Genomic DNA, 22,691 nt, shown 5'->3' with positions numbered 1-22,691 from the left:
ATCTTGATCGCGCTGTACACCGTGGTTAAGAGTCTTTTAGCGATTGCAGGAGTAACGTCGACGGGCCGCATGCCGAGCGTTTGATGCTTGCGCGCGTTGTACTCCGCAACGAGACGTGGTAGCTCGTCGATCCACTTGTAAGTTCCGTTGAACGTAAACATCTTCTACATGTTATTCTTTAACGTGCGATTGAATCGCTCGACGACCGACGCCTTCAACACCGAATATGTGGAATAATGATTGATGTTGTGTTTCCTCACGAGACGTTGCACGTCGATGTTGTAAAATTCCTTTCCCATATCGGTTTGTAAGTTTTTCGGACATCTCCCGCTCTCTCGAATTATTTTGGCGATAACTTCAGCCGTCTCGCTTCCACCTTTACTCTTGAGCGGTAAAGCCCACGCATACTTGCTCAGCACGTCGATGACGGTGAGTATATAATGATAATCTTTGTTGAAACGTGAGTATGGGCGCATCTCAACAATGTCAGCCTGCCACAGGTCGTCGTATCCCCGAACTATGACGTGTCTTCGTGGAAAATTTCTTCTCGCCGGAGCATGCAGTTCTTCGACGAGTCGTTGCTTCTCGATATTTTTACGTCCATCGGATGTAATGTTTTTTTAGCGGTGCGTAATAATATGCACAAAGAAATTATATTATGATTTATATCTCAAACTTTTTTTTAACAATTCAATAGCCGTTTATTTCCGTTCATTGTTCTTCAATAGCCGTTCTTTGTCTGCTGGCCGTTCTTTGTCCACTATCCGTTTATAGCCATTCGCTAGCCGTTCATAGCCATTCGCATAGCTGTTTCTGAGTCGTTCGTTAGCCGCTTGATAGCTATTCCTGAACTGTTCCTGAACCGTTCGTCGTTGCCGTTTATCGTCGTCCGTTAATCGTTCATAGCCGTTCCATTTGTTGCTATCCATTGTTGTTGTTCGTTTCTGACTTAGCGGTGGCCAAATGCCGAAGCTCGTGTATCGCAATCCGTAACGCTTGCAGATCCTTCTCGAACGCAGCCAGCTTCTCGTCTAACTCTTTCTGTCGATTGCTCGACATTTTAAAGCACTGATCCACATATAGTTTGTTAACCGCATCATCATCAGCTTCCGGTTGCGCCACGCGTCGAATCTTGCGCGACTTTGCATCAAAGTTGGCGGCAACCATACAAAAGCGTTATCCCGCACGTAATTTCTGACTAATCCATTGCATTGATAGTTCGGTTGCGTCTTGCTTCGTCCAAGCGATATGCCAAACTTGTTGATCGGCATTTTAATGGTGATTAAATGGTTCGCCGACGCATGGTTTAATTTATAATAAGCCCAGCCTCGTGAAGTTCCTCGATGATCGACAGGATCTCGTTGTCGTGACCATTGTAACCCGCTTGGCGCGAAGCGTCGAGCAATCGGAGACGATCCACCAGCTCGTTGGGGTCGTCCCAGTGCACGTAGTCGATCTTATTGTTGGTTAGCGTCATCGCGCGAGGCATGCATAATCTCTTTCCAGATTTTTTCTTCCTGGATTCGCTAGGGAACAACGGTGCGATTACCTGTGTATACTTGTGTCCCCTGTTGCTCCGTACTCGCTCGCGAGGATCGTACTTGAGTTTATAAGCACTCGTTGCCAACAGCAGGCTCTTGTACTTTTTTATATCTCCCTCCGTGTAGATTTCATCATCGGGCATTTTCTTGAAGATCAACTCATAAAGACCGGGTGTGCCGATATATCGTATGCCATCGATAATTATGCTATCCGCGTTGTCTACGTCAAAACGTTTATTACCGAGCATCATTCCGTCCTTGCCGAAATAAACGCCGTATACGACGTCTATACTTCGATCAACGCTCAGAAAAGCCCCGATGTACTCTCGACCCAGTGGACCCAAGTGATTTTGCAACGTTTGTAGAAACGTTTCTCGCCCCTTCGACGTTTCCAACTGCTTTCGTACGGATGTCGCGACCGAGTCGTCCGTGGTTTCAAAAACATTCGCGCTTGCGAGGAATTCGGGAATTGTATCTTGCACGGTTCTCGCCGTCGTGGACGGTGTGGAGGTTATCGGTAGTACTTTCGATCGTTTCAATTGATTAGATTTATGCGGTGTCGATGAGAGATCCAACCAGGAGTCTGATCGCTTTCTCTTTTTCGACGTCGCATCCTCCCAATCCTCCTTATCCTCCTCATCCTCCTCATCCTCCTCCTCCTCCTCCTCCTCCTCCTTCTTGCGCTGCTGAAAGGGTAATGTTTCGATCCCCACGTCAGCGTCGCTCTCCGTCGGCTCCTCTTTCTTCACCGAGATCGAGTTGTCTGCGATCTTTTGCAACGGTCCGATGAGGCTTAAAGTGTGCGTCCAACTCAATGTCCTTCGCGATCTTACCGGTATTCAAAGCGCGAAGTTTTTTACGAATCGAATCACTCGTTTTCGCAATCTCCTTCACAATCTTCTCGCGCTCGCGAATATTCTCGCTCCTGTCGATCGTGGCCATCGCGGGAAAAAGCAGAGTGTTAATCTCACGTTTTAACTCGACGAGGTATCGACAACGACTGACCGCTTGTGCGGTATCGCGAACACGTTAAATTCTTTTCTGTATCGGCCGTTTGAAAGCGCGCTGTCCTTGTCTATCACTACGAACCCGTACTTGCATTGCCAACAATCGTGGCACAACGCACAAAATTCATCGCACGACATGTCGGTATTTACGTGATCATTGTACACGTGTTTCAGATTGGTACCGTCCTGTTTGAACAGGATCAGTAGGTTCGCGTTGTCACGTATCAGATGTTTAGGTATTCTTGCGTACGTTTGACAAAGATAGAAGCAGTCGACGCTCGAGTGCCTACTCATTGAGAAGTACTCTCTCACAGCATCTTGCTTATCGCACGCCACGTCATCGAAGACGAAGATTGAGTTTAGATGCGCATCACTCGGCAGAATGACGTCACTGTTGTTGGAAAACGTAAAGTAGCCAATCTCTTCTATCGACGTTAATACATTCTCCAAGTATCGATATTTCGGTTGCTGCAACGATTTCGAGTACACATACACGTTCTCGAAACGTACACCGTGCGGACTTTCCAGTAAGCTTATCAGAACGTTGGTTTTACCGCAATTCGAGGGGCCGCAAATGATCGCGCGTATAGTAGTCGGTAGCATCGCACCCTGCCTGCGCTTCTCCGCGTTGCTCCCCTGGTAACCGTCTCCGATAGAAAACGATTAAAAACGGCTATATATGTATTGTTTTTAATCGTATCTTATCGGTTCTATCGTTACATATTTAGAAGACAGATAAAACATTAATCGAATCGAATCGGTTTCTATCGTTTTAGATCCGAATAAGGAAATAACTATATAAATTTTATAGTTATGAATCGTTTTCTATATGTACAAATTATTGCCCGTCTGAATCAATCGTATATACACGATATAGTATATATCGTTATTTATGGTAATAATTTTACCGTATGCATTAATACGAATATATAAGAATAAAATGATAGACATCTCATCGATATTTATATGACTTAACCGAACCAACACATCTATCGTTTCTTATCAGGATTTTCCGACATACAACTTATCATCTTCTGTACAGCAGTTAATTGGTTCGTTTTCTGTTGTATATCAATGATATAAATTGAATCGTTTAAAAGCCTTCTACTTTGTATATGTTTTTATAACGTTAAAACGATAGACATCTCGTCGATATTTATATGACTTAACCGAACCAACACATCTATCGTTTCTTATCAGGATTTTCTGACATACAACTTATCATCTTTTTTACGGCAGCAAATCGGTTCGTTTTCTATCGTATATCAATGATATAAATTGAATCCGCATCAACCAATCGGCGATTAGTTTGCGACAATGCCGCTAGGCCGCGCATGATGGAAAGCGCTTCTCGTATTTAAAATACATCCAGTCATAATATATAAGCAGACCCCCTGCGAAGCGAAAAGCAGAGAAATCCAGTATCGTAACTGCAAGAGGGATCTCTTCCTATAAGGATCTCCTGGCGGTAGCCGCCCCGGACACCGAATACCGAGCCCAGCGGCCTCCGACTTCTGGCGCTAGTTGCCCCGTTCCCGGCGTTCTTCAAAACGATAAAAATCGATTGAAAGAAATGAATCGGTATGAATCTGATTCCTTAATTCACGGATTCGTAACGATTGAAATGGATTGACTAAAACCGATTCAAACGATTCATTAACCATATGTTAAAAACGATAGAAACTGATGTGCAGTTGATAATAAGACATTTACGATAAGATCCCAAGTATTTTGTAACGTGAGTTTCTGATGGAGTATCGTAAATAAACGATTCACTAACCATATTAAAAACGATAGAAACTGATGTGCAGCTGATAAGACAATTACAATAGAATCTCAAGTATTTTGGAACTTAAATTTCTGATAGAGTATCGTAAATAAACGATTCACTAACCTTATTAAAAACGATAAGAAATTTTTTATCGTTTTCTATCGTTGGCGGTTATCAGGGTCCCCATCGACCGTAACCTGTCGTCGCAATTCGTCACGCGACTCGTCAACGGTTGTCGCACGAATCTCATTTTTCAGACTGTCCACTGGAGCTTCTGGCCGAACGCCTATTTATAGATGCGTGGAACTGCGAATCGCTCAGTAGCAAAGATGTTCGTTCTGCTGTCGAGACCTTCCGATATCCGCGATTTGAGCGTCGAACAGCTACAATTTGTGCCGAAACCTGTTCTGCTGCGAATGTGTGGTGATCACGTCCACTACGTGTGGGACAATCTTCCGGAACATATAAAGACAGATTCAGAGGTTCAGACATATTGTCGCTGTTACGAGCATTACAATCAACCGTGGCAGCGAACGCACATCGACGGTCCCGCGCCATTTATAAAAGATTGCGGCGAATGCCAACGAAAATAGGCAAAGGCTTATTAAATCGCGCGATAAACGCACTTCCGATCGAATTACATATCCCCGGCTATCAGTTTTGTGGTCCGGGCACTTATTTAAAAAAACGATTGGCAAGAGGCGATCAAGGTATTAATCCATTGGACGCAGCGTGTCGCGAATACGACATAGCTTATTCTCGAAGCAACGATCTCACCGAGAGACACGCGGCCGACAAGATACTCGCCGAGAGAGCGCTAGGACGTGTCGCCGCGAAAGACTCGACTCTCTGCGAGAGAGCTGCAGCTACAGCCGTCTGGGCGGCCATGAAGGCTAAGAGGAAGCTCGGAATGGGTTTGAAAATGAAGACGAAGACGAAGACAAAGACGAAGATGAAGAAGAAGAGAGCGGATTCGAAAAAACGGATACTTCCGGCGGCGAAACACGGTGATATCTTGCCGATTCTACCGTTGTTGGGAGTTCTCGATTCGTTGGTCGGTGGAGAGTAGGAATACTGTGTGCCTACGGCCCCGGGAGCTCCGAGGGGGGAGCGGGGCGTGGGAGGGACTCGAGGGCGGCGAGCGCGTCGGGACATGTTGTTTATCAAATATTGATAAACATATCGTTGACAAGGAGTACCGCCAAGGGGGGGGGGGGGTTAGGTGTCCACGTTCTTGACCGAGGGAGTCCGCGGGGGGGGGGGGGGTAGGTGTCTGCGTTCTAGGCCGAGGGGGGGGGGGTAGGTATCAGCGTTCTAGGGCGAGGGGTACCGCCGACGGGGGGGGGGTAGGTGTCCGCGTTCTAGGGCGAGGGGGTCCGCGGGGAAGGGGATTCGCGTTTTCGGCGCGGGGTATTACTAACGGGCGCCGTTCGGCTGCTGGAATTTTATCGGCGACTATAAACAAAATAGCGAGTTAGACACTTGTCTCTGCAATGATCTCACCCTTGTAGAACATGCGAGCCGCCATTTGGTTACGGCGTCTCACACTACAAAAGCGAGCACCGATGGTCCGACGACGGTTTAAAGATAAAATAGCCGAGGTAAACAATTGATAAAATTTGTCACCCATGACGATTTAACCGTTGCGGAGTCCTCTTCATGTTTTTTCTAGGAAGAACCGCTGCCGATTACGATTTAACCGTCGCGGCGGTATTCGGTTATGGCGCGGCATATTACAAAAAGCGAGCGCCGAAGTCCGGCTGCTGGAATGTATAAACAAAATATGTCTAACGACAATTATACAAACGCATAGCATCCATTGTCGCCAGGATGATTATGGATCCACATCTTGCGGATCAGTCTTCGGCTAGTTTTCGCAACGCGAACATTTATACTCGGAGGTGAAGTTTTTTTCTGCCGAGTATTCAATACAGAGGAATATTTTTTACGATAAAGGAGATGACAATAATTTCGATATAGATGTAGACGAGGATCGCGCGTTAACGGACGACAGTGATTATTTCAGTGATGAAGACGACGATTATGAAAAAGTCATCGATAGAATAGTGATGCGTCGGGAAATCGTTGCACTAAATTTACGTACGAAACGTTGCGTAATATATTTTTATTATTCAACGGGTGGTGCACTTGCACTATGTGTTCCGTGCATGGTTGTTCTATCGGACCTTGGCGATTACATGTACGCTCGCCGAAAACACTACGTTGAGTTACGCGGAATGATGCATACCCGGTGTTGTTCAAGATGTCATGAAGCATTGTATATGATATTTCCGTGTAATATGTGCCCGATTTGCACGCGAGATGGACAATAATTTCGAGGCAATAATGGATGTAGATTCATCCGACAAAGATCGTCCATTGTCACCGGACAGCGCTTACAACAGTGATGAAGACGATAACCGTAGAGAAGTTATGAAAAAAACAGTGTCGCGTTCCGAATTTTTAGCGTTGAATAGACATACGAAGTGTTGCGCAGTTTATTTTTATTTTAGATACGGTTTGGATAAACTGTGTTATTCGTGTATGATCGCTGTACCAGACACTGGTGAGCACATACGTGAATATCGAGAGCATGTAACCGAACCGTACAACGTAATAAATGGTCGATTTTGCGGAGATTGTCACACTCCATTGTACCAAATATTATCGTGCAACATGTGTCCGATTTGCATAAAGTGATAAAAAACATTATCGCGAGTGAGACATTATATATAACGTGCGCAACATGGTGTGGATAATTGAAGAGAATTCTGTAGAGTCTCCAAAATCTGTGGATGTTTTAACAATGGAAGATATTACAACAGATGTCGCCGATAGTTTGCGTAAAAAAGATCAAAGAGTGAAATTGACGGATGTGCTACGAATATCACCGGTACAGTTTCTTCGCGATCGCGAACTAGGTATACGCGGAACCGGTCACCGCATTGCTAGACAAAGAGTCGTTATCGATACCTCGAATTCTCCTTATGATTGGAGTTCTAACGTGAAACGAAAAGTGTATCGACGGCTGCGGGACGAGTGCGTTAGCGAGGAAAAATCACGTGCAGCTCGCCGTGCTGACGTTGTGCCGTATTATATTAAACCTATTGTTGACTATCGCTATTGGGCGTCTAAAATTTTTGAAAAGCTCGACGATTGTGAAGCAACATACATTAAGATTCATACAGGTATTGGAAAATACGTCGAATTGGTTGTGATGAACAATTCGGTACGTATGTATATGTACCCTGGCCGTCTCGATAATCCTAATCATCTATTAATGCTTCAAAGAACCGATGAACGTAACTGTGATGATATTGATAATTGGGAACTTAATCACTTTAATGTCCCCTACTTCAATCCTGTAAATTTTATGTTTATGCACTTTGAAATTCAACGTTGCAAACGATATTGTTCAGCGTGTGATCGAGTCACGTGCAAGTGCTTCATCGAAGAATGTGACGTGATCTAAAAAAAAAAACATAGAACATCCCGATGAAACGGAACGCGACCTGTTGGAACGATCCGACCAAATCGCTACCTTGGGCGAATATTTTGCATGGGCACAGCGATGCGAGGAGTTTATCGAGCGGCTCGAAGAAGACTGTCGTTCCAAACGTCCGCGGCTCTCAGACGGCTCTCAAACTGTCGGAAACAGACAATCTTTAGTGGCAAGAATCGCGCGACTCGAAGGTGCGATGACCCTATTACAGAGACGGTTCGTACATATCGGTGGTGAGTACGCGGCGGGCACTAGTAGTGACGATAACGCGGAAAGACTCGTTTGGCGAGAGATCGATACCGCGTTCGAAAGCCGTGTATTGACCGGTGCGGTGATAAATATCAATCACATCGAACCGCAAAAATTTCTCGAAGATGCTGAAGTCATCGTGCTCGATCATGTGCGGAACGTCATGCAAAGACACGCAAGTGTAAAGATAAACACTGTGTTCAACGGCGAGTTTGTGACGGGTGACAAACGTGCGAACAAAAGTGTCAACACGAGAAACTGCGAACTCTTTCGTTCGTCCGATCGGTCCGATCTGCGCGAGTGGTACAAGCGACACGTTATCAAGCCTACTTTATCGTCCCTAGAAGAGTTTCAGGAACGCGACAGCGGGTGGGCATATTATCGCGTATACTCAATTTGACAGTGAACGTGAACAAGTACAATCCTTTGCGCGCGGGATGTTACATCAAATTACCGCAACAAATTAAATTGAAGGGAGCGGTGATCAACGTGCAATCGATGGACAATGCATGCTTCGCGTGGTCGGTGGTGGCTGCTCTACATCCAGCCGAAAGACATTCGGAACGGGAATCTTCGTATCCTCATTATACAACAGTATTAAATTTACGAGACATTGAGTTTCCAGTGACGTTGAGTCAAATTAAAAACTTCGAACGATTCAACGACGTGTCGATCAACGTATATACTGTCGAGGGGGAGAAGACGCCGAACGTTCTCCCGATACGACTCACCGACTGGAAGATGAGCAAACACGTAAATCTGCTGTACGTGCAGGACCCGCGAAACGACAACGTGGGGCATTTCGCGTGGATCAAGAATCTATCGCGTCTCGTTAGCTCGCAATTGAGCACGCACCGTGGTCGGAAATACTTTTGCGATCGGTGAGTACTTATACTCCTTTTTAATAAAATTATAAAATATTTTATTTAATAATTTACAATATTTGTTTTTTTTGCAGATGTTTGCACTATTTCTACACGAGCGAGAAATTGGAAGCGCACACCGTCGACTGTCAGAAGATAAACAACTGCGCAATCCGACTACCGAGCAAGGACGACAAGTGGCTGAGTTTCAAGAATCACAGCAGGAAAGAGCGGCTTCCATATGTCGTGTACGCCAGTAGTAAGTGGGTAGGTATGGGGCGTCAAAACAAACCCCCTCCACCGACCCCTCCGGCGCCAGGGGCGTGGCCAGACGGTCTGCCCACGTGACCTCGGAGCGCTCTGATTGGCTGCCGCCTGAGGGGAGGGGGTAACGAGGTAATTAAATGGAGCGATTTGATTGGATACCCCATACCTACCCAGCGTCTGATTGGCCCTCCCCCCTGAGGCGTCTGGCGGCTTTGAGGGGGTAGCACGTGGTGGAAGAGTAGGAGTCAAAAATGGCGGCTTCAAATGGAGCGTTTTGATTGGATACCCCATACCTACCCAGCGTCTGATTGGCTCTCCCGCGCCTAGGGTGTCTAGTGTCTAGTGACTTTTTTGGGGCTGCACGTGGTAAAAGACTACGAAACAAAAATGTCGGATTCGAAATAGTAACTAAATGGCGCGTTCTGATTGGATACCCCATACCTACCCAGCGTCTGATTGTCTCTCCCGCCTAAAGGGTCCAGCGTCTTTTTGGGCCTGCACGTGGTGAACGACGCTAAGTCACAAGGAAAAATAGCGGAAGTGTCGACCAGCGCCATTTTGGCGGGAGCACGTGGTAGACGACGCTAAGCTAAAATAAGGATATGATGCTAAGATGTCGAAAACGGAAAGTGGAATTTTTATGTTTTCAGAGAATAGATTTCATGATTTATGACCGTGTTCTTTTAGGACTTGGGTCTGGACAAAGAGTTTTCGAAACAATGAAATACGTGAAACTTATTTTCTAGAGAAAGGAGAGGGTAAAACAGGAACGGACAGGTTTGCTTTGTAACGTGACAAGATTATTTCGTTTTAAATAAAAGTTTTTATTATTGAACGCATTCGAAAAATATTTACGAGGTAGACTTCAACTAATTCTGAAAAATAAATGAAAAGGAATTTGTTGCGGAGAACGTGAGGATTGAAAAAATAGAAGAAAGTAGAAGTTACAAAAAATGTTTATTACAAATTCTTCTTCATGGGAAAAATACAAATTGTTCAAACAATAATTTTATAAAATTTACATTCCGCGATTCGACAAAATTATACGACGGATTTCGGTGAAGCGCAGCAAAATAAGTTCTAAAAATACTATATTAAAATACATATCGAGGAAAGTTAAATCGGTTATTTGCGTACGTACATTACGCTCGATGTCGTTGTAATTTCCTCTGAGAGTTAATTTCACAATATCTTCATCTATATAATTGTTAGGAAGATTTAATTCTATTTCTTTAATAAGATAACGTGCGCAATTGTTAACATTTTCAGCCACTGATTTTAATTGTGATAAATGTGCATCGATACATTTCGCAATATTTTTCAGTCCGATAAATGTAGGCTTCTGCATCACAATTGCCACTGCGAAAGTTTTTCGTTTCTTCGTCGGTGGACAATTTTCCTCGTCTGTTCGTTGATCCATCCCGGTGGAAGTACTCTCCTCGTTTTCCTTGTACGCCAACAATATGGATCTTGCTCCGTAGGCCGAAGTAAAATTGACGGAGATATTGTTAATGGAGATAGAATTCGGCTTCAATTTGGTTTCTCCATTTAAATATTCGCTCACGAGTCCCATGTTCTCTTGAAACTGCTGCCACGATTTCTCGTCGAAATAAACGCCGTCCGCACAGTTGCCGGTTAATTTGACCAGCGGCACGAAAACCCCCTCGGATGTTGCTTGTAAACCCACGTGAATTCTCTTCGTATGGGAGCTGTTGAGTCCATATGTTGTCGATAGCAGCATATGTAATTGCTCGTTTCTTCCCTCGAAGTAGCGTCCCTTATCGGAAATCCCTTTATCAGGAATAACGCGTGTGAACATCCGCTTCTCAGAATTATTAGCGTCTTCTCTGTGACTAGCCATTGTTCTTATTTCTTCGTAATATCGGCAGAAACACACAAACACTAATTGAAAAGTCAGATGTGAGAGTTATACTTTTTAACTGGTGTACGACTTGTCGCTTCGAACGATGGGACTCGAATGATTTTGACTTCGTAACGTTAGTCAAAACGTTAACTTCGCCTGCGTCGTTTTAGAAAAATTAGGCGGCGCGCGCAGAAAAAAATTAGAAAACTCTAGATTTTTCTAGACTTTTCTAGATTTTGTTAGTTTAAACTATAAATTCTGATGTATAGGGAGCTAAGAAAATTTGTTAATAAAAAGATCGGCTAAAAATTTTATACAAAAAGTGTAATAGTTAAAAAATTTTTAAATAAAAATATTTCTAAGAAATAAAGGAACAACAAAAATCTATCCAAGCTCTTCTTCTGCCGGAAGCAATAAATCAATAAATTTTCCGAGTTGTAGTAGTAATAAATCTTTCTATGTTGGTAATGTAACATTAGTAGAAAAATTCAATAGAGGAACTTTTGTAAGTTTTTAGAAAAAAAAAAATGTTTTGTGTAAAATTTAACCGATCTCTTTTGTGTTGGAAACAATAAAACAATAAATTTTCCGGTTGTAGTAATAAATCCTTCTAGTTAATGGGACATATAGCATTAGTAGAAAAATTCAATGGAGAATTCTTTGTAAGTTTTTAGATAAAAATGTGTTTTTGTGTAAACCGATTGTGTGTTTAACCGAACTCTTTTTGTGTTGGGAACAATAAATCAATAAATTTTCTGGGTTGTAGTCATAAATCCTACTAAATGTATGTTGGAACAAAGCACTACTATAGAAATTTCTAATAAAGAATTCTTTGTAAGCCCTTAGATAAAAAAATTTGTTTTCGAGAATGGAAGAGTAAAGACATAGAAAAGCTTTCACCGAAAATTTTCACGCTTTCATCGGTAAGGGAGAGTGGGTAGAGAGTGGGGAAAGCCTCAAATTTGTTGAGGCCAATATCCTAGCTAGACAATTTTTGACATACCTTTATTCTAGTTGGTTTTGGAAATATTTCCAACTATAAATAGCCTGTAACACCATAGCTAAGAGTTAGTTCTTACTTATCCGATCTTACTGGAGTCGTCTTGTACGCTCTTAGTCAGTCAGGCAAGTGTAGTGCTTCGAAAAAATGTCTCTCCGTGTAATTTTAGTGGAGTTTTTTAAAGTGAGTTGCAATTTAAGCAATCGCTTAAATGAGCAACGCGAGTTTGTAGAAGCAGTGTCAAACGACGAAGAGTCTAATTACAGATTATTCGGACGTTTCGCGGGTGAGTGCTCCAGTACCCTGTTATGCGTTATGCATGAACTGGGTTACTGCAGGAGAAACGAAAGATTGGTGAACATCATTTCGAGCATATTAGAAGCGCGTGAAACTTTTGGTCACGAAGAAGAAGACGCAGGAAGAGGCCATATAGCAAGATTCCTGCGTCGTAACGGAGGAACAGGTAAGTGTTAGAAATAAAAATTGTACCTTAAAATTTTAATATAGCGGAGTTTATCATTAAAATTTAAATTAATTTAATAGTGGAGAACCGCATTGCCGTTGTCCAACCGGTCCGACGAGGACAGAGACGTCGAGCGGAAGAGGACATTGCTGAGGAGGCAGTACCAGCACGTAAGTTGGAAATAATAAAATTAATTAATTATTAAAAATAACGATTATTATAAATATTAAATTTTATAGGAAGAGCTAGATTCGCGGCACCACCACCCGCAAACATCCCCGTCATCGATTTATCTTCTGGTAAGAGACTAATAATAACACGTAAAAGCTAACTCTTGCAATATTAGTATAATAAAAAATATAATTTATACTGTTTTAGATGACGATGATGAAGAAGAAGTAGAACAAGAAGAAGAGGAGGTGAGAATTGTGAGCTCACCCGATTCGGCCGTGTTTACGCCTCGTAAGTTTCAAAAAATAAGTTAAGATAAAAATTTAGCAGCGAATAAAAGAAATAACCGAAATGTTACATTTTACCAGGAAGGGAAGAATCGCAATTAGATGATGATGTTTTCACTCCGGGCATCGACGAGGTAATCGACCGAATATTAATGGAATCCGAGGAGGAAGAGGAGGAGGAGGAGGAGGAGGAGGAGGAGGAAGAGGAGGAAGCACAAGAACAAGAACAAGAAGAAGACGTTCGAAACGCAGAAGAACCGCAGCAAGATACGCAGGAGGAGGAGGAGGAGGAGGAGGAGGAGGAGGAGGAGGAGGAGGAGGAGGAGGAGAGTGAAAATAATATTAATAATATCGATGATGATATTAGCGATTCCGATGACGATAACGACGACGACGACGACGACGAGAGATACGCAGCTAACGAATATGAAGGTAATAATATTTCTCTATTATATTATATTTTTATTTCCGTAATTTATTGATCTAATCACAAGTAATTATTTCTGATTAGATGTTTCTTACTCCCCGGTTCGACCTTTGTCTCCGGAAAATGAATAAGAGACAAAGATTTAAAAAGATTTAAAAAGAAGAAGAACACCGACCTACGCTAGTAATAAAAGCAACTAAAGGTGAGTTACCTTAGTATGCTCTATCGCGGTCGTAAAAAATTTTAACTCTTTAAACTCAATATAAATCAATATTATATGAGACTAAGTTTTTTAATTTTTTCAGTACAGTCGGGTGGAGGAGGTGCGGACCGTCCTACCGTTGCTGTTGCTCCGAACACTGACGATGATGATTCGCAAACGCAGAGTGCTAGTGGGGAGGAGGAGGGGGAAAATACTGCTGCTGCTACCGACGCTGACGGATCTCAGTCGCAGAGAGACGGCCAGGCGGAGGAGGGGGAAAATACCCCCGTGGAGAGGGAACAAGAGGAACATCTGGTACAGGCACGTCAGCAGGAACGTCAGGTCGGACAATTTAATTTTATAGATTTAGTGGCAGAAAACGCGCGTCAATTTAGAAATTTCCGGATACTCGGTAGGGAGGCCAGTTTTCGAGTACGACCGATACCCGTAGGCGAGGATACCGTGCGTTGGCTAGAAAACGCGTTCCGCGAGATTCACGCGTATGCGTTACGTACGACTGGGCCGGGAGATTACGTCGGATTATCGTTTGAGTCGGCGGAACTAACGCACGGTCCGGCGGGTCTATCGTTTCGCCCGGCACGAGACTTAACTCCCGAGAATATATGGGATCTCGTGAGCTCGATCGCGCAAAGTAACGGGGGAATAGATATCGCGCAAAATTTCGACGTGCGCGTTTTCAACGTTGCGATGCCAGTGGGGCGTGGGGGTGCGATAAAGAGGTTAACGGCCATCACTAAGCGGTCAATTTTAGATCTCGGGAATAGCGATAATTTGTGCCTACCTCGTTCCCTCGTGTTGGCACGAATTTATCGCGAGCGCGGAAATCTACGTACGGGAGTGTTGCACGACAGGTGGAATACCGTAAGATGCCGGACTTCCGCGCTTCAGCGTGAATTAGCGTTGGAGCTGGTGAGGAACGCCGGTGTTACGATACCCGAAGACGGGTGCGGAATTCCGGAGATCGCGCGTTTTCAACATTTTCTCGCAAATGAAAATATAGCAATAATCGTATATAATTCCAACAACTTTGGTAGAGGCGAGAATCCTGTGTACGACGGCGCCGAATTACTCGCCTCGTTAGAACGCGAACCTACGTGTCGTTTAAATATTATGTATTACGAGCGTACGCACCATTACAACCCGATATTGAATTTGAATGCTGCCGCCGGTACTCAAAAAGAATTTTGCGTGTCGTGCAACACTGCGTATCGTAAAGACAGAGGACATCGCTGTTCGAAAAAATGTCCGCGTTGTTACGCCACTCCCTCGTGCGAGAATCCTGAAGTAGAAATTGTTAGGTGCGCGGCGTGTAATCGTGCGTTTTTCGGAAATTCGTGTTTCGAACGTCATCTCGCGCAAAAATCTTACGACGGTAAATCGCTCGCGAGCGTCTGCAGTTCCGTGAAGATTTGCGATAATTGCGGGCGATTCGTCAAGAGAGGTTCGCGACACGAATGCGGCGTTTCGTATTGCAAGACGTGTTGTTCGTTGCAGTCCGCTAATCATTTATGTTTCATGCGGCCTCTTCACCGTAATGCCGAAGTAAACGAAGACCCGGGCGAGAGTACGAGTACTACGTTGGCACGGGGAGAGCGGGTAGCGCCTGCTAACGAAAATGTCGGCACGGAAGCAACGAACAAACGTAGCAAAAAAGAACGCGTCGCATTCGTGTTCTATGATTTCGAAACGCGTCAAGACGAGACGCTCGAGGGTACGGACAACGTCAAAGTTCACGTACCGACTCTCTGCGTTGCGCAACAGATTTGCGAAACGTGTGCCGCGATAGACGTCATGTCGGAGCAATGCCGTTGGTGCGGAGTGCGCGAATTTGTATTTTGTCGTGATCCTGTACAAGAGTTCGTCGAATTTGTAACGCGAACGACGAAATGTTACAAAAAAATTATTTGCATCGCGCATAATGCGAAAGCGTTCGACGCGCAATTTATTCTGAAGTATTTAGTTGAAAATACAGAAATGACGGAACAGCCACAAGTAATTTTAAACGGAACGAAAATTGTCGTGATGACGGTCGGACATACAAAATTTATCGATAGTTTAAATTATATGCCGATGAAATTATCCGAATTACCTAAAGCTTTCGGGCTACAGGATACATCGGATAAAGGCATTTTTCCACATTTGTTTAACACCCGCGGAAATCAAGATTATATCGGTCCGATACCCGACACACGATATTTTTCTCCCGAGCATATGAAAGCGGAAGAACGCGAACGGTTTCTTTCGTGGCACGCGGAGATGACGCGTAACAACTTCATTTTTAATTTTCAAAGTGAAATTATTAAATATTGCCGTAACGACGTGGATATTCTTCGACGCGCGTGCATGGCTTACAGAAAAATTTTTTTGGAATGCGGAAACGTGTGTCCGTTCGTGGAATGCACGACTATCGCCTCTACGTGCATGAGAGTTTTTCGCAAAAACTTTCTGCGCAAGGAAGAGATAGGAGTCATTCCTGCGAGGGGATATAGATTCGTCGATAATCACTCGCGCAAAGCTCTACAGTGGTTAGTGTGGATGGAGCGCGAGCTCGGACATCCCATAATTCACGCAGGGCGGGGGCGCGAACATAAAATCGACGGCACGCGCGTTGACGGATATTACGAGACGCCGACTAATGACGACGACGACGACGACGACGACGACGACGAGACGCGACGTTACGTACTACAATTTCACGGTTGCTTTTGGCACGGATGTCCCACATGTTTTCAGGTAAATCGCGATAAAACGCCTTCGACCGCAAATCGCGAGGACACGATCGACGCGCGCTACGAACGAACACTCGCGATGACATGTCGTCTCCAAAGAAAGGGGTACCTTGTGACGGAGATGTGGGAGTGCGCTTTCGACCGTGAGTTGCGAGAAAATCAGGCGATGAGGGATTATCTAGAAAATCATCCATTATTGAAACACGCGCCTCTCGATCCTCGCGACGCGTTTTACGGAGGACGCACGGGAAACATCGCCACCCGTCGCGAAATTCGGGGTACGGAGAAAATACGTTACGTGGACGTATGCTCTCTGTACCCGTACGTATTGAAAACCGGTGCTTTTCCGATCGGTCACCCCGATATTTTTATCGGCGAAGAATGCCGAGCGTTAATCGGAACTGCGCCGAACTATAATTTTGATTCGCTCGAAGGTCTCATCCGATGTCGAGTACTTGCACCGCGCGATCTTTTTCACCCGGTACTCCCATATCGCGTACGCGGAAAATTATTGTTCGCGTTATGTCGTAGTTGCTGCGAAACGTTCTCGCAGGCCGCGTGCACTCACGATAACCCCGCCGATCGGGAATTCGAGGGTACTTGGGTATCCGTCGAATTGCGCAAAGCCGTCGAGAAAGGTTATCTCGTGACAAAAGTAAGCGAAATATGGCAATATAAAGTTGCGCGATATGACCCCGGTACTCGGCAGGGCGGTTTGTTCGCCGAATATATAAATACGTTTTTAAAATTAAAACAAGAAGCTAGTGGGTGGCCGAGCGATTGTCATGATGACGAGGCGAAAGAACGATACCTGCGAGAATACGCGGAAACCGAGGGTGTTGTTCTCGATAAGAACAATATCGTCCGGAATCCTGGCCTGCGCTCGGTCGCGAAACTCTGCTTAAATTCTTTCTGGGGAAAATTCGGCCAGCGAACCAATTTGCCTAAGACCGAGGTCGTGAAATCTTGTCAGCGTTTCATGACTTTGCTCACGAGTCCCGAGCACGAGATAATCGACATATTACCCGTTAACGACGAGGTGATATATGCTTCGTGGCGGCTACGAGATGAGGCCGTCGTGGCTTCCCCATTGACAAATGTCGTGATCGCGGCGTACACGACGGCACAAGCGCGCTTAAAACTATACGAATATTTAGAAGCATTAGATAGGCGCGTTTTATATTACGATACCGACTCTTGTATATATTTAAGTACAGGCGATCCGAACGAGTACGAACCGCGCACCGGTAACTTCCTCGGCGACATGACGGACGAGCTCGAGAGCTACGGCCGCGGCACCTATATCGAGAAGTTCGTGTCGGGAGGGCCAAAATTCTACGCTTATATTATTCGTACACCGGACGGACGTACTGTAGAGTCGTGTAAAGTAAAAGGTATTACTTTAAATTATAAGAATTCTTTAGCTGTAAATTTCAATAGTATTAAAAACTTAATAATACAAAGAGAGAGAGAGGGTAGAGGAGAGGAGGAGGGAGGAACGTCGTCGGCGGGGACGGCAATAAATCTGCGTTTTAGTGCAATTCGACGCACCGCGTTTCACGACATTATAACTCGCGAAGAAACGAAAACGTGTGCACCGGTATTGGTAAAACGTAGATTTATCAATAATCGTTATTCACTTCCGTACGGTTACGTGGAGTGAATAACTTTTTCTCCTTCTTCTTCTTTATTTTTAAGTTAGGCTAACACGTTTTCTGCCACATTAGGGTAAAAAAAAAGAAAAATGTTTTCGTATTATATTGTAAAGTTTTTTAATTTTGTAAAAATAGTTGTAAGTGAAAAAGGATTTTTGTACATATGTAACTAAAAATATAATGTAGCGATAAGTAAATATATTCTGTGTGTGTGTGTGTGTGGGTGTTTAAATATAAAATTTCTTGAAATTTGTTTTCTTTCCTCAGAAAATCTAAAAAAAAAAAAATAAAATATTTTCACATTTAAAGCGTAAATAGTTGCATCATATAATTTCATCCCCTCCCTTTCCCCGCGCTTATTTTTTCTCACAATTTTTATTCTCCGCCCGGAGCATCGCGTACAAGCTCGTCGATCGCGATGCTCTCGCTGCGGAATCGTAATAAGCTTGTAAGACATGGATAAGCTTATGAGCACCGCGGCGCGAGAATCAGCTGATCGACGGCCGCGGTGATGTTCGCTCGTGCGAGCGTTTGCGGGGGTACGCTGGTGCGCGCGTTCGCAGCCGCCGCCACCGCCGCCGCCGTTGATTAGCTTATTCCCCCCTCCCGTCCCCCTCTACTCTTCAAATTATTCTTTTTGAAGTCACGCGCGGAATTCGAGTCGATCATATCGCAAAATGGACGTGCGCTGGAAACATCCCTGGACGTCGATCGTGTGTGGACCCACCGGTTGCGGGAAGACGATCTTCGTGAAAACCTTTCTCCGACAATTATCTCACATGTCCGACGTACGTTTCGAGGGAGTTTTGTTTTATTACGCGGAGTGGCAGGAGGCTTATCGTCAATTACAATACGACGCGCGCGAGGAAGCAGTGCCGAAGAAAAAAAATATAATTGAATTTCGCGAGGGATTGCCACGTCCGGAAGATTATTCATCCGATCCGCTTTCCCCAAAATTGGTGATAATCGACGATCTTATGAGAGAATCGTCATCGTGCGACGCGATCGTGGATCTCTTTACCAAAGGCAGTCATCATAAGAATCTCAGCGTAATTCTCATCTCGCAAAATCTTTTTCATCAGGGACGCGGGCAACGCGATATATCGCTCAATGCAAATTACATCGTAGTTTTCAAGAATCCTCGCGATCGTGCGCAAATTCGTCATTTAGCGCGTCAAGTCTTTCCCAATGATCCAAAGTTTCTAGAAGAGGCATACTACGACGCCACGTCGAGGCCGCACGGGTATCTACTACTCGATCTGAAACAATCAACTCCGGACGAATATCGTTTTCGAACGTGCATCTTTCCCGACGATACGGCACATTTCGTCTACGTACCGCGTAGATCATTTTCCAACGGTTACGTATAAAAGGCGCGCACTAGCGCTCGCGCTGGTCAGTCGTGTCAGTTTTCTCGCGATGGAAAAGAAGGAAAATAACGCGAAATCAGACAGAGCGACGAAAAACGCCAGACGTTCGATCGGAAAGAAAAATATCTGTCTTCTCGAGGCGTTGCTGTATTTGAACAAAAATCAACGCGCGACCTTCTTACGGACCGCAGACGATAAATTAATACGGTGTATCGGCGAATGCGCGTTCAACACGCTCAAAGGTAACGTGCCGCTCGAGCGACGTGAAAAAAATCGATTGAGCAAATACAAAGCGACACTGCGTCGCATCGCGTCAAAATGCTGTAATTTGAAGGATAAAAGAAAGCTGATGGTACAACGAGGCGGATTCTTATGCCTATATTATCGGACCTATATTAACCGCCTTACTGTCGCGGATTATCGGCGGCGGCGGTAGAGATTAAAAGGGCGCGTTATGGAAAGGGCAAAGAAGATGGTTTTGATCACTACGGAAAATCTCGAAAGAATGCAGCGTCAATTATCGCAACAAAACGCTCCCCCCGCTGCGTTTGCCGTCGTCGGTAGCGAACGAACGATGGAAAACAGCGAAAATTCGGAGAACGCAAATATTACCGTGCGTACACCCGGGACACCTCTATCGCGACTCGATGAGGAGATGGGTCGCATTCTTAATTCACCCTTGCCACTCGACGTCGGGGAGAAATGGAAAAAATATAAAGAGGCACTTTGGCGATATCTTCACTTTGTTCGCGTAGCGCGAAAGCGAAATCGGGACGCGCGCAACGATGAAAAAAACGAAAATGTGGATAGCGATATTCGCGTGGTCCGTGACGACAACGACGACGACGACGGTGACTACGAAACGACGACAACGCGTGATCTCGAATCGACTTTACACTCTAACGGTATTATGGCGAAAAATGACGTCGCGGCAGCCGCCGCTGCCGCCACTGCCGTCGCGTCGAACGATCGTAATTTTGATATGTCGAAAAGCACTAAAAGAATACTGGATAGCGTGCCGAAAACTTATCGTCCGAATGCTCGTTTGCTGTTAAAGTATTTATTCGATAAAGCAGTTCCGAGTAGAATTAGCTGGAACGAAGATGGAGTCGTGACTATAGACGGCAGCGTTATAAAAGATTCGAATATCGACGACCTGATAAACGAGGCTATGCGCGAAAGAAAAACCGTGAAAGCAACGGGGAGACTTCAGTTCGCACGTTTACTTCGCGTCTTAAACGTCCCCGCGGTACTGGTGAGAAATAAGGTATTATTAACCGCTACTTCTTCGAATATCCCGACATTTCAACCTCCCAGGAGTTCCACACCGATAGAGACACCGAAAAGTAGCGTTGATTCGCAGCAGGCGAAGAAAAAACGCTTACTCGATTGGAGTAAACAGAAATGACGGAACTTGAAAAATTCTACTACGATCCGCGACATTACGCTGGCTATTCGGCAACGGATAATCTGACTCGAGCCGCTAAACCGAATTTCTCCCGTAACGAAGTCACGCGCTGGCTCGAAACGCAAGACGCTTACACGTTGCATCGTCCATCGCGCAGAAAATTTCCACGGTTGCATTACACCGTGACGAATATCGACGATCTGTGGGAGGCCGATTTGATCGAGCTCCGAAATCTCAAAAGTTACAACGACGGATATTCGTATCTTCTGGTGATTATAGACGTGCTTAGTAAATATGCCTGGGTAGAACCGCTACGAGACAAAACGAGTAATCACGTGACGACGGCTTTCCAGCTCGTGCTCTCGAAAAGTGACGGGCGCGTACCGGTATACCTACAAACGGACAAAGGTAAAGATTTATCGGGCGTCCGTTGCAAAAGTTTCTGGAAGAAAACGACATTCGTTTTCGCGTAGCCCGTAATCCGGATATCAAAGCTGCCGTCGTCGAGCGCTTCAACAGAACGTTGAAGGAACGAATGTGGCGCTATTTTACGCATAAAAATACGCGGCGCTACGTCGATGTTTTGCAGGATATCGTAAGCGCTTACAATCACACCCGTCATTCCTCCATCAGAATGCAGCCGGCTGTCGTTACGAGAGAAAACGCTCGTGTCGCGCGCGAAAATATAGTTCGACGATGGAGGACGAGCGAAAAGATGAAACGCGCACGAAAAGCTAAATACAGTGTCGGAGACCTCGTTCGCGTCAGTAGAACAAAAGCTACCTTCGAGAAAGGATACGAGGCGAGGTGGAGTGAAGAGATATTTCGAATTCACCGCGTTCTCGAGTGGCGAAAACCACGAGTGTACGAATTGAGCGATTTAGCGGATGAAGTCATAGACGGTATTTTTTACGAGCAGGAATTAGCTAGGGTAGAGAAAAACTTGCAGGAAGAAGAGTTTATCGTCGATCGCGTGATAAAGACCAGGGGGCACGGCGCTAATAAACAGGTGTTAGTTAGCTGGCGCGGTTATCCCAGCAAGTTCGACTCTTGGATCCCCGCTTCGAATTTAACTTCTCTTCCTCAAGATGAGGGACGACCAATTTCTCATGGTTCTTCCGAGCAATAGCAGCATGCGCTATTTCCCAGAAAATAGAACCTCGTCATTCGTTACGGAATTACCTCAATCTGTACACTTACACGGTGAATGGGAAGTGGCGCTTAGCGAGATTCAATTTCCCAGTACTCTTTTACACTTGCGCTATAAGGAAAATGAAATCCTCTTCTACGATACTAAACCGGAAGAAGAAAAAGAGAAAGTACAGGTGGCGAAAAAAAGCACATTTTCGTTCGGACTTTACAAAAATACCAGAGAACTTATCTCGGCGATTAATGAAGCATGCAAACAAGCTGACTCGCACTTTTATTTAGATCAACAAGAGAAGACTGGAGGAAAAACCCACATCAGCATTACTTGTAACGCAAGTGAATGCAATCTATACATCATATGTGCCTTTCCGATACTCTTCTACAAATACTCGGTTTAGGTCATGTTCTTCTCAATAATCCCGAATACTATGGCAAATTTTCTGTCAGACGCTACGCAATTTATCCTTTTTCCAACCAAGCGTTTACTGCAAAATATATTAAACTTGGTCATATTAGTGAAAATAGTGATGCGCGCGAAACAGCTTTCTATAGTCGTGAACCTTGTAGTTTGCAGCGCGGTATTCCAGATAAAATGTTCGTTTATTGCGATATTTGCGAGCCTTATGTAACAGGTGACGCGCAAACACCTCTTCTCCGAATAGTGCCGGTCGAGACATACCGCTATAATCACGTGGACGCTTACGGAACGAATCAGGTGAAACATTTCTCCCCGCTGCATTATATT

The 22,691-nt window shown here is 44.7% G+C and overlaps 4 protein-coding genes and 1 pseudogene across 4 annotated transcripts; 4 read left to right on the top strand and 1 right to left on the bottom strand.

Moving 5' to 3' along the window:
- Positions 1-7,065: 7,065 nt before the first annotated feature.
- On the top strand, positions 7,066-8,832 carry LOC139781905 (uncharacterized; annotated as a pseudogene).
- Positions 8,833-10,218: 1,386 nt separating this feature from the next.
- Positions 10,219-11,061, bottom strand: LOC139781904 (uncharacterized). Its single transcript, XM_071720791.1, has one exon. The coding sequence runs from the start codon at positions 11,059-11,061 to the stop codon at positions 10,219-10,221; it is 843 nt and encodes a 280-aa protein (XP_071576892.1).
- Positions 11,062-16,300: 5,239 nt separating this feature from the next.
- LOC139781917 (uncharacterized) lies at positions 16,301-18,237 on the top strand. Its single transcript, XM_071720800.1, has one exon. It carries the CDS (start codon positions 16,444-16,446, stop codon positions 18,025-18,027), a length of 1,584 nt encoding a protein of 527 aa, XP_071576901.1. The 5' UTR covers positions 16,301-16,443; the 3' UTR covers positions 18,028-18,237.
- A 159-nt stretch (positions 18,238-18,396) lies between these two features.
- LOC139781918 (uncharacterized) lies at positions 18,397-19,670 on the top strand. The gene has a single exon (XM_071720801.1). It carries the CDS (start codon positions 18,697-18,699, stop codon positions 19,387-19,389), a length of 693 nt encoding a protein of 230 aa, XP_071576902.1. The 5' UTR covers positions 18,397-18,696; the 3' UTR covers positions 19,390-19,670.
- A 1,123-nt stretch (positions 19,671-20,793) lies between these two features.
- Positions 20,794-21,926, top strand: LOC139781903 (uncharacterized). Its single transcript, XM_071720790.1, has 2 exons — positions 20,794-21,205; positions 21,271-21,926. The coding sequence occupies exons 1-2, from the start codon at positions 20,794-20,796 to the stop codon at positions 21,924-21,926; spliced, it is 1,068 nt and encodes a 355-aa protein (XP_071576891.1).
- Positions 21,927-22,691: the final 765 nt, after the last annotated feature.

The sequence above is a fragment of the Temnothorax nylanderi genome, unplaced genomic scaffold (genome assembly GCF_030848795.1).
Source record: "Temnothorax nylanderi isolate EJ_2023f unplaced genomic scaffold, tnyl_v1.0 TNYL_tig0374_pilon, whole genome shotgun sequence".
NCBI classification, from domain to species: Eukaryota; Metazoa; Arthropoda; class Insecta; order Hymenoptera; family Formicidae; genus Temnothorax; species Temnothorax nylanderi.
The sequence above is the reverse complement of the archived record's forward strand: the minus strand, read 5'-3'. Positions and strand labels throughout refer to the sequence as shown.

Excerpts from the sequence above, each read along its gene's own strand:
- LOC139781904 (XM_071720791.1), bottom strand. The coding sequence starts at position 11,061 with ATGGCTAGTCACAGAGAAGACGCTAATAATTCTGAGAAGCGGATGTTC.
- LOC139781917 (XM_071720800.1), top strand. The coding sequence starts at position 16,444 with ATGACATGTCGTCTCCAAAGAAAGGGGTACCTTGTGACGGAGATGTGG.
- LOC139781918 (XM_071720801.1), top strand. The coding sequence starts at position 18,697 with ATGGACGTGCGCTGGAAACATCCCTGGACGTCGATCGTGTGTGGACCC.
- LOC139781903 (XM_071720790.1), top strand. The coding sequence starts at position 20,794 with ATGACGGAACTTGAAAAATTCTACTACGATCCGCGACATTACGCTGGC. Across the intron at positions 21,206-21,270 it reads ATACCTACAAACGGACAAAG|CCCGTAATCCGGATATCAAA; the intron begins GTAAAGATTTAT and ends GTTTTCGCGTAG.